Genomic DNA, 12,008 nt, shown 5'->3' on the forward strand with positions numbered 1-12,008 from the left:
GTTAGCTGGGGCGTCCATCGAGACTCCGCGCACCGTATGTCAATGATCCACGGAACGTCTAATGGACATCTATAAAGATGTATAATGGAGGTCCAATGGATGTCCGCAATGCGGAACTATGGATTTCTCATGGTCCTTCATTGGTCATCTAATAGACGTCTACTGGATGGTGTCAATCTCCATGACAAACGTATAATGGACGTCCATTAGAAGTTTTGTTTCTATGTGGGTGTATACTTATGGCTAATAAAGTACGAGGGAAAATCATCGCAACAGAAAAAATTACTGATTACGTTGAACGCGTAATTCCCAATTATACAATGCAGAGGGCTCGACTGTCGGGCCTCACGCGGGGTGATGCAATCCCGAGAACCAAAAATTTCTCTTCTAGGTTAGAAGACGAACTTGCAGTGAAAATATGTTCCGAATTATGCAAGAAACGCATAGACCGCATGAACGCATTAGACGCATCAACTGCCTCAAGTCAAAAGAGAAGCAGTCAATGCGCTGGGAGGAGTGCTAAGAATTCAGTACGGTTAGTACACTGTAGGGAATTCATAGCTCTCTCGAAGCGCTTTCGAAGCGCGCAATAGCTAATTCGGAACGACTTTCTATGTACTCTACGCGCTTTATGCGTAAATCGGAACGCACCCGATGTCAGGCCGGCGCATGCTTCAGTAGCGGCTAACAGAAAAGGGGGCCCCACAACTCGGCCAGACTGACTATGTTTGGCCCCACAAACTAGACGAAACAGTTACCGAATAACAAAATTAAACTGGCCCTGAACTTCGCAAACATTACAAATAAATGACAGAGTAGGCGCACTAAACGAAACAAAATTTAGAGGTGTTCTTAGGTAACAATGAAATAAAAATGAAATAGACGTTAAACAAAATCAACACGGCGCCCCTGAATGACGAAGCTCGATCATGGCTCAACGGACTGCACTTCTAATGGCTATAACGCATTGGAGTGAATTAACGCAGTAAATACAATACAAACGAATACAAAACATTACTTAATTAATGCTAGTTGCGGTCGGAGGGCTACTCCAACCACGGTCGCATATTTCTCGCTTCCCACACGCCCTCATAAGGCTTGTGGGTGTTCTGGAACTCCGGCTGATCGCAGACGACGCAGCGGTCTTTCCAAGGATCTTTTTAATCTCGTATGGGCCGCGAAACCTTATAGGTACGCGGGGCTTTATGCTTGGCATTAAAGACTTTCGCCTGATCCGAATACGAGCCTCGCATTTTTCCCGAATCAACGGAAACCAGTAAGAACTTCTAATTAGCTCGATCATCTTGCTGACGCCGATATGGCCCATTTCATTGTGATAGTGGAATAAAACGTGATCCTCTATTTCGGCCGGAGCCCAAAACAGCAATTTAGAGCCGTGTTTTCTATAGTCAAACTCCTGCAGCTCAAGGCTCCACCTAGCGATGCGGTTATTTATGTCTCTGTTTTTTTTCAACGTTTGGGTAACCGCGCTGCAGTCTGAGACTATTGTAAAAGAAATCCCATGTAAGTATATACGGAAACGACGCAACGCGTATACGATCGCCAGAGTCTCCAGCTCGAAGCTGTGGTTTGCTTCTGATTCGGTGGTACGCTTGCTAAAGTAAAAGACAGGATGCATTTGCTGATCGCGCTGCCGCTGCATCAGGACCGCCCCGAATCCGTGAGCACTGGCATCACAATGTAGTTCCGTACCTGCCTTAGGATCATAAATAGTCAGAATAGGTGCTTCTGTTAACATTTGTTTGAGCTGACAAAAGGCGATACTTTCAGCCTCTTCGAAGGTAAAATCAATATTCTTTCTAAGAAGTCTGTACAAAGGCTTGGCTATTATGGAGAAGCCTACTATAAATTCTCGGAAATATGATGCCAGCCCCAAGAAACTCTGGACTTCTTTAATCGTCCTGGGCTCGGGAAAATCCCGCACCGCAGCGACACCCCGGTCGGTGGGTCTCAGCCCGCTTACACTAACGCCGCATCCTAGATATTCAATTTTCGTACAGAGAAACGAGCATTTGTCCAATCGCAAGTCTAGCTTGTTGTCCACCAACGCTGTGAACACTTTTCGGAGAGTATCCGGGTGAGAAGCCAAACCTTCACTCGCCACCAGGATGTCGTCCATGTAGACTACAACGGTACCGGCCTTCAGAAACTCTGACAGTACCTCATTAATAAATCCTTGGAAGCATTGAGGACCTATTTTTAACTCAAACGGCATTCGGACATACTCAAATGGCCCCCATAGGCGTTATGAACGATGTATACCTTACTGAATCGGGCGACATGTGCATGTGATAAAACCCATCTTTGAGGTCAAGAGTGCTGTAAAATAGCTTACCCCTCAATGTATCTAGCTCTCCGTTTTTTTTCCTAGTCAGCCCAATAGGCGAGGTATACTCTGACTTGCTTTTTCGGATAATGCCTCGATCCAGTAAGCCATCCATTGTTTCCTGTCCTTTTATCTTGTCAGCTATGCTCAACCTTCGAGGACCAAACTGAACAAGTTGTTTATTCTTTAGATTAATAATAGCCTCTCCCTTCACCCTCGGTTCTGTGGGTCTCTGGGGAAGAAAGATTCAATGAAGATAGTCTTAAAAGCCAGTCGGTCATCTACCGGTATTTATGTAAACCTGATCGGTCAGGTGATTACGATCGATGTCTACTTTAAGGATTTGCATAACCGCTTTGTCGTACTCTAAATCTTTAGTCAGCCGATATCCGAACAGTTCTAACGCATCCCTTCCTAGTAAAGCCTGGCTAGACATTGTACTACTGTTTACTACTCCGAAGGTAATAAGCCTAGTTTCACTTTCCAAAGTGACGTTAGCTCGCACAATACCAACTACCTGAAGCCGAGATTTGTTTATACCGTAATATCAATCCCATTCAAGACCTGGGCTTTCGAGTGTTTTAACGTGAATTAGCTGTTTCCTAATGAGACTGATTGGGCAACCAGAGTCTATTTGCGCAACGCACGAAAATGAATCGGTACCTTCGACTTCACAGCAAATAGGTTTTTGATACTCATCTCTGGGCTCCTGATCTTCGTTCACCAGATAAATTGCCTCTTCCTCCGGAACATCTTTGTCATCGACGTCCTCGTCCACAGAGCATTCAGATCCGCTCTCAGCTTCCTCCCTAATGGCTCCTACCTGCCGCTTGCTCGTCCGATCCGGTGGCGTCTTCGTCTGGTCGTTCGTCCCGTCACCCTTTTTCTCTTTTGCCGGACAGTCTTCCGAGTAATGGCCGGTTTGGTTGCATGTGTAGCATCTGACAATTCCTCTAGCTGCAAGTTTTGCCGATGTCGCCGTCTGTTCTTTGCTGGTATCGTTTCGGCCCGCCTTTCTCGACGCCTCGGTCCCTACCGAGGTATTAGGGCTGAATCGATTAGTTTCTTGAACTAACGAAATGTTCTTGAAAGCCTTTAGTACTTGTTGCACATTTGAGAAGGAATGCATCCTCGCTTGATTGCGCAAGGTCTCAGAGGGTATGCCGTCCACCAGATATTCGACTAATTCATCGTCTTTGAGGGAGATTCGATTCCCCAGAATAATCTTGTCGTGCCAATACTCGTTGAAGGATTCTTCTTTCTTCCATTTCCTCGCTTCAAATTTGCGCCGTGAATCCAGCCGTCCCAATGGGTGATCGAATATATTCTCCATTGCTTGAAGAAGGTCGCCTAGACTCATCGACAAATACTCGGCGCGAGATCGATACCATTTTTGCGCCTTGCCTCGCAGTTTGGATCCGACCATCAGCTTAGCGGCACTCTCGGTTAGTTCGTAGGTTCGTAGGTTTCGCGTAATAGGTTAACCTAACTTTTCCATAACTGAAAATCTTCCCCTGATCCATCGTAATCTCCCAGCAATTTACCAACGTTTTTGATATCAATAGTAGTACGTGAATCTACCGATGCGTTACTCACCGGTGACCTGCTAAGAAGTTCATTTTCTCGCCTCAGTATTTCGATTTCCTTGCGCATCATTTCTCTTTCTTTATCCGCTAATTGTGCTTCCCTTCGGCTTAACTCGCGCTCGTATCGATTCTGGTCGTGAGTGTCTTCCCCTTGTTTGTCCGTGATCTCCCCGAGTCCACCGACAGCTCCTTCTTCCTGTTCGCCGATAACCTCTTCGTCCGATTCACCTGCGGTGTCGCCAGCGGTCCTAGCTGCTTCCATCCACGTGCCTGTCGGGTCGGCGTTCTGCAATCTAGCGATGAGTTCGTTCTTTCGTCCGCTCGTTGGCAGTTGACGCTGTCTCTACGCTTCCTTTAATTGTGTCATTTTAAATTCTTGAGGATTCATCTTGTCTGTTGACGTGCACGGCGCGCGCACCGCGTACCGTAAGGCTGGTAACCCTTTGTCTCTCACGCACACAGCTACGCGAGGTCACCCGAACGCCCACACAGCGATCGCTTCTTCACGTCCACCCAGACGTTCTGCTTTCCTGAATCGTAGGCCGAATCTTCTATTCCGGTTACCCGCACACAGCTGGGTAATAACAGAATCTCGTACCGGATCCTGGTGAGCGTATCGAATATGGCTTTTTCCGACGCACCGTTCCACGCTGTACTTGTCCCCCGTTTTCCTTGGCGAGTGATCCCACTTCTGAATTTGTGGTAATATGTATATTTGCTTATTTGGTGTATAAACGTATTTATTAGAGGAGCTCGCTTTGTACACGTGTCTCTCGCTTCTTGTCGGACGACATATTGAAAACCATTTCTTTTCCGGAAGTGGGCCTGACGACGAGGTCAGGCCGGCGCATGCTTCAGTAGCGGCTAACAGAAAAGGGGGCCCCACAAACATGGTAGCAGAGCGTGGTTCGCCGAGACCGTGGTTCGCCGAGAGCGTGGTTCGCCGTGAGTGCGGTTCGCTGTGACTGCGGTTCGTCGTGGGCGTTGTCTCGTGAGCAAGGATCTCGTGTACGGGCGTGAACGCGGAAAACGCACTGACATTGTCTTTGTGTCCTGTGAGGAAACGACCGGAAGATGGAATATCAAGGAATCGAGAAGCTTCGTGGCGCGGATAATTGGAACGTTTGGAAGTTCGCCGTGCGGAATTTACTGCGTGGAACGGAAAATGCGTACGAAGTATGCATCGGTGAAATTCTAAAACCGAATCTGCTGCCGACGGATGCGACAACCCAGCAACAAGAACAGTATCGAGAAGGTCTAAAAAGGTGGGACAAAGCCGATCGTGCCGCGAGTCAAATCATTGTTAAGACGCTGGATACGAAAGTAATGGCGCTTCTGGTTTCATGTGAGACTGCGCGGGATATGTGGCTGAAACTACACACGATTTATGAACAACAGACAAAATAAGCTTCGCATACTGTCCAATCGGAATTTTTCAATTTCAACATGGATCCGTCGGACGACATGGTGACTCACATTTCCAAATTCGAGGGACTAATCCTACGCATGCAGCAATTAAATGTAAAGCAGAACGAACTATCGCTATCGGTTAAGTTGCTGGATACATCGCCAGAGGAATACGAGAGTCTTCGCCAGGCATGGTGGGCAAGAGCAGAGAATCAGCAAACGTTCGGTAATCTGCTTGAGGTATTAACCTCTGACGACGCACGCCGGAGGACTCGAGTCGGAAAGCAGGAACAGATGGCTGCACTAGTGGCGAGCAAATCTAAAAGACACGATTGCGGAAATACTTGTGGTAACGCTAAGAAAGGACAGTCACAACAATCAAGTGAATCAAAGCTTAATGAAAAAGGGAAAAGCAAGTCGAACTATAAGGCTGGATTCACATGGAGCGTAACTTGCGTAGCGTAACCTGCGTATCACCAATCACAGGGTCATTCTGATAGAACCGTTTCAATAATTCCGTTGAACTAGTCCTGTGATTGGCGATACGCAGGTTACGCTACGCAACTTACGCTCCATGTGAAAGCACCCTAAGTGCTACAATTGCGGAGAAAAGGGGCACTTTCGTCAGAATTGTCCTAGGAAACAGAAGAAAACGCAAGATAGCAATCCGAAAAAAAGAAGCTTTTGTTTGCGAAGCCATGACAGCTGAGCTCGACAATGATTCGTGGATAGTGGATTCCGGTGCAACGGATCACGTGACAAACCGAAGTGACTTGTTTACATCGTTTGATTATTTCAGTACACCAGCGAAGATCTATATTGGAAATAAAACTACAATGGACGCCCTAGGAAAAGGAACAATCAAGATTGAAACTCTAGTTGACGGAAAATGGTTACTGATACACAACAGACATTGAGTGCGTTCCGGCAAGACACTGCTACCGTAGCGCTACGGTAGCGCTACGATAGCGCTACACGAGTACGTTTCGGCAAAACGTACCGCTACAACTTCGCGGAACTTCTTCCTCTTTAACGTTGCTTTCATCTGATGAATCTTCGAACAATATGTCATTCATGAGCCAATCTTCAATATATTCCATTCTATTCGTTTCAATTAATTTTGTAAACGAGGTAAACGCGACTCTTATAATTCAATTTTGAGGTTATGCACGCTAATGTATATATGGCACCGCTACAATTGTAGCGAAAAAGCTGTAGCGCTACGGTAGCAGTGTCTTGCCGGAACGCACTCATTGATACTCCCGACTTTCGACACTAGGGGGACAACAAAACCCGAGAGGGGGCGCGGGGTGCTGAGTACGGCAGTACGGTGCCGCTCGCTAATGTGTACGGCTGTAAAATAAAGAGGTTATATAAGTTGGTAGAACTCGTGTTATCTCTCCACAATCGCGATAACCCTCAGATCTACTACACTGGCGACGAGGATAACGCAAAGAACGCACGCAATACACATTTTCTAACTCTAAAAACGCGAAAATCAAAATCCAACAAAATGGACAATACGCAGTTCTCGGAAATGATGAAATTCATGCGCGAAGATGCTCAACGACGAGAGGAAGCACATACAAAACAAATTGAGCAATTGCGTGAGGAGGCTCTACGACGAGAGGCAGCTATTATCGAACTGGTCAAGAGTCAATCATAGGTCAACCTAACCTTGGAAGGCAACAACGGCAATGAGGCCATCGCTCAGTCTGTCACGATCCAACCTCCTGAAGAGTACATCGAACGTAAAATCACCGCTTTCACATACGATCCGGTTGTTGGACTCACTTTCGACAAGTGGTACGAACGCACTGCCACAGTTTTTGCATCAGACCGCGGCAAGCAAGTTCCGGAATCTGAAAAGTGCGCCATCATTCGCTCAAAACTAACCTCGTCGGATTACCAGACTTTCGCTGGAAATATTCTGCCTAAGAAGCCGGAAGAACTCACACTCATCGACACCGTTAAGCACCTTAAGCAACTTTTCGGTCGCAGAGAAACGATCTTCGCACGACGCTTCAAAGTTTTGCAGATTCAGAAGAAATCCGATGAATCCTTCGCTACGTACACAGCACGTGTCAATCAGGCAGCAGAGGAATTTGAGCTCTCTTCATTCGACAGCGACGACCTAAAGGTGCAACTCTTCACACAAGGCCTCACGGCACCAACCGATTCACGTATCCGCAAGAAGCTCATGGAATCGGTGGACGATCGACTCACGAAGCGAACGGAGGAAGGCGATGCACCTACGACGAACAAGCTCAAGATCAACGACATGCTTGCTATTGCTCGACGCATGATGGTCCGAGATGAAGAAAGCAAGGTCATCGAGAACCAACCGAGCACCACTGTTGCAAGCAAGCCAAGGGGATCTATCCCGAAGTGTCGCATGTGCGGTGACACTCACTGGCATCGCGACTGTCCATTTACCTCGAAGACCTGCGGGTCGTGCTCAGCAACTGGACATAAGACGGGCTTCTGCAAATCAGCCAGAGACTTCAACGAACGAAACAAGAAGAGGGGTAAGGAACCGTCAACAGTAGTGCACAGCACGTCGGTCCAGCACAAACCATCTCGTAAGACTCTCAAACCAAAGATCAACGGCATTGGCGTGGTTCTCAAACACGACATGGGCTCAGATTGGACGATCATCACCGAGAAGGACTGGAAACGATGCGGCAGTCCCAAGCTCCTCCCATCCAAGGAAACGGCTACCAGCGCCTCAGGAGGCGCCATCGAGTCACTGGGCTCATTTTCTGCAGTTATCGAACTCAAAGGACGCATCGGAATTGTTCCAGTCCACGTCACAAAACGCAACCTGAGCCTCTTCGGCAACAATGCACTTGAAGCCCTCGAACTTTGGGACCAACCCATCACGACTTATTGCGACAGCATCGAGACGAACCCACTGGCAGAGGAGGTAAGAAACAAGTTTCCTAAACTTTTCTCGTCTTCTCTGGGTAGATGTACCCTTCAGAAAGCATCCCTCAAACTAAAGGAGGGAGCTCGAGTACCATTCTGCCGCGCCCGACCAGTTGCCTTCGGAGTCCGCAGCACTCTCGACGAGGCCTACGACAAATTGGTCGACAAGGGTGTCTTCACACCAATCAACTACGCACACACAGCAGCCCCAGTCGTCGTCGTCAAGAAAAAGGACGGTAGCATCCGAGTCACCGCCGACTATTCAACCGGTCTCAACCGCGCGCTGGAATCATTCAATTACCCGCTACCGACTCCCGAATCAATCTTTGCGACACTCTCCGGCAACGACACATTCTCGACACTCGATCTCACAGAAGCGTTCCTTCAAATCGAGTTCGACGACGAAGCAAAAGACCTTATGGCAGTCAACACTCATCGAGGACTCTATCGTGTTAACCGACTTCAATTCGGCGTCAAAACGGCACCCGGTCAGTTCCAACAACTCATGGACAGCATCTTAGCAGGCTCGGGAGCATCGCCGTACTTAGACGATATCATTGTTCCAGGCAAGGGTGAAACCGATCATAAAAAGAGACTCTTCGACATTCTCAAGCGACTGGAGGACGCCGGTCTCCGACTTAAACTTGGAAAATGCAAGTTCGGCCAACCCTCGATCAAGTTCCTCGGCAAGATCATCGACGCAGAAGGCCAACGCCCAGACCCTGAGAAACTCCAGATCATCCGAGACCTCCCCCAACCGGCGGATATCTCACAGCTACGAGCATTCTTGGGCGCAATCAACTGGTATGGCAGCTTCATTCCGAACTTGAAAGACTTGAGAGGACCGCTCGACGAACTGCTACGCAAAGACGAGAAATTCGAATGGACGGAGCGACGAAGCAGAGCTTTCACGCAGCTCAAACAGGCTCTCCATTCAGACCTTGCTCTTTCTCACTACGACCCGGGGAAACCACTGGTCGTCGCCGCCGACGCCTCCAGCTATGGTGTCGGTGCAGCTTTACTACAACGTCTCGAGGACAGCACCCTGAGACCGATCCAATACGCGGCCATCTCTTTCAACAACGCCGAACGTAACTACGCTCAGGTTGAACGTGAGGCCTTGGCCCTGGTCTACGCAGTCAAGAAATTTCACCGCTACATCTACGGACGACACTTCGAACTGCAAACGGACCACAAACCGCTTCTCAAGATCTTCGGTGACAAGAACGGCATCCCGGTCCACACGGCAAACCGACTGAGACGTTACGCGAACACTCTGCTTGGATACGACTTTACTATCAGGTACATCGACAACGCCAGCTTCGCATACGCCGACTTCGTCCCACGCCTGATCAGCACTCATGCCAAACCGGGAGCCGAAGACATCGTCATAGCAGAGATCCGACAAAGCGACTACGAGGAAGAAGAAACGGAGTTTATGGTCGACGCGGTGAACTCACTTCCGGTCAAACTCGAGGACCTCCAACGCGCCACATCCGATTGCTCACACCTTCAACTCGTCATGAGCTACGTCAGAGCTCACTGGCCTACACAGCGGCGTCAAATTCCTGACTCAGAAGCAGCAGAATACTTCATTCACCGTCAAGATCTACGAATCATCCAGGATTGCCTCTTCTCGGGCGATCGACCAATCATCCCACCGATTCTTCGCACGAAAGTCCTTGGCGAACTCCACACCGGACATCCGGGCTCATCTCGCATGCAAGGCCTCGCCAACGAAAAATGCTTCTGGCCGAACATGTCTCGACACATCTCATCATTCGTCCAACGTTGCTCCAAATGTGCCACAAACGCCAAGTCCCCAGTAAAAGAAATTCTCCACCCATGGCCGGTCCCTAACAAACCATGGAAACGCATACACATAGATTTCGCCGGTCCCATCGACCACGACTCCTTTCTAGTAGTGGTCGATGCTCATAGCAACTGGCCCGAGGTCGCCCGCATGCGATCAACTACGGCGGAGAAGACAACAGAAGCTTTGTCAGAGATCTTCGCCAGATGGGGAACCCCCGAAACAATCGTCTCCGACAACGGTCCCCAGTTCATCTCCAGCACATTCAAAGACTTCTGCGCCAACAACGGCATCAAGCATGTCACCTCTGCGCCTTACCACCCTCAGTCGAATGGAAGAGCAGAGAAATTTGTCGACACTCTCAAACGAGGACTGCTAAAACTCGAGGGAGAAGGAAGCATTGATGAAAAACTACGCATTCTCCTGTCCAGCTATCGTCAAACGCCGTGTGCAGCCCGCGGAGGAAGTTCACCCTTTGAGCTCATGACTGGCCGCAAGATGCCATCCCGACTCGACCTTCTCCAGCCAGCGCAACGCTCAACAGTCAGTCTGCCTCATAGCATGTCAAAACAATTCAACCAGCATCACGGAGCACGCCTCCATACATACAGGGCCGGAGACCCAATCTTCTACCAGATGCATTCGGGAAACGGTTGGACATGGCAGACAGGCTCAATTGTCAAACAGCTCGGACGGACAAACTACCTAATCACGGTCGACAACAGAATACTGAAGGCTCATACGAATCAGCTTAAACGACGATATCCAACCGAAGAAGAGCATGAAGACGACACTTACGAACCTTCTGGTTCTCCACAGTCCACACAGACGATTCCGCACACTCGAGCAACCGAACCGGACGAAGCAGGTGACAGCGACAACGCGAACCTCGAATCAGATTCGGAAGAGTTTGAGTCAGCACTCGAAGAATCAACTGATGTAGACCTGGAAGACGAAGCTCCGGAACCGGTTCGGACGCGAGCACAGCGCTCAACAGCGGGACGACTGCCCGAGCGATACAGAGATTTCGTCATCGACCTTATCATGGCGCTCACGAGCCGCCGGCTTTAACCCGAGCAGGGAGCGGACATAATACTCCCCCCCCCCCCAGCTTACCCAGCTTGCCCGTTCTTTCTTTCACAGATCACTCCCAATCTTGGCAGGAAGGACTGATACACAACAGACATTGATACTCCCGACTTTCGACACTAGGGGGACAACAAAACCCGAGAGGGGGCGCGGGGTGCTGAGTACGGCAGTACGGTGCCGCTCGCTAATGTGTACGGCTGTAAAATAAAGAGGTTATATAAGTTGGTAGAACTCGTGTTATCTCTCCACAATCGCGATAACCCTCAGATCTACTACAGTTACCTGGACAAATGGAAAATGTGTTGTTTGTGCCGGCTGCTCGTCGAAACTTGTTCTCGGTAATTTCAGTTCTGGACAAGGGCATGAAATTCAGTTCCTCGAAGGACAGTTGTGAGTTTGTAAAAGACGGTATTATCAAAACTCGCGGAGTGCGTGTTAATTAGCTGTTCAAGGTGGTAATTCGTGTAAGACCGCCTGAAAAGGCATGCATAGGAGAGGTTAACTTGGCATCAAAAGACTCTCTACATGCGTATGGCACGAACGCCTCGGCCACCAGAATAAAATTCATGTAAAGAAATTTCTCGTGAAAAATCAGATCGATTTTTTCGACGATAATCAGTTTTGTGGTTCATGCATTGAGGGGAAGCAACACCGAAACAGTTTTCAATTACGTCAACAGCGTGCTGAATCATGAAACTTCACCTGGTGAAGTTATTCATGCCGATCTGTGTGGTCCCATGGAAACAGCGTCACTTGGCGGATCAAAATACTTTGTGTGTTTCACGTGTGACTATTCAAGGCTACGCATCGTTTATTTCTTGAAGAAGAAGTCTGAAAC

At 48.7% G+C, this 12,008-nt stretch overlaps 1 protein-coding gene across 1 annotated transcript; it reads left to right on the forward strand.

Moving 5' to 3' along the window:
- The first annotated feature begins 6,853 nt into the window (after window positions 1–6,853).
- On the forward strand, window positions 6,854–11,152 carry LOC105556343 (uncharacterized protein K02A2.6-like). The gene is made up of 2 exons (XM_012003427.1): window positions 6,854–6,947; window positions 7,026–11,152. The coding sequence occupies exons 1-2, from the start codon at window positions 6,854–6,856 to the stop codon at window positions 11,150–11,152; spliced, it is 4,221 nt and encodes a 1,406-aa protein (XP_011858817.1).
- The last annotated feature ends 856 nt before the right edge of the window (window positions 11,153–12,008 follow it).

The sequence above is a fragment of the Vollenhovia emeryi genome, unplaced genomic scaffold, assembly GCF_000949405.1.
Source record: "Vollenhovia emeryi isolate VEMERY1.0 unplaced genomic scaffold, V.emery_V1.0 DF940085.1, whole genome shotgun sequence".
Lineage (NCBI taxonomy): Eukaryota > Metazoa > Arthropoda > Insecta > Hymenoptera > Formicidae > Vollenhovia > Vollenhovia emeryi.

What these genes read in the sequence shown, in the direction of transcription:
- LOC105556343 (XM_012003427.1), top strand. Translation starts at nt 6,854, where the DNA reads ATGGACAATACGCAGTTCTCGGAAATGATGAAATTCATGCGCGAAGAT. An exon ending in AAAACAAATTGAGCAATTGC is followed by an intron (nt 6,948 to 7,025) that starts GTGAGGAGGCTC and finishes TAACCTTGGAAG; the next exon opens with GCAACAACGGCAATGAGGCC.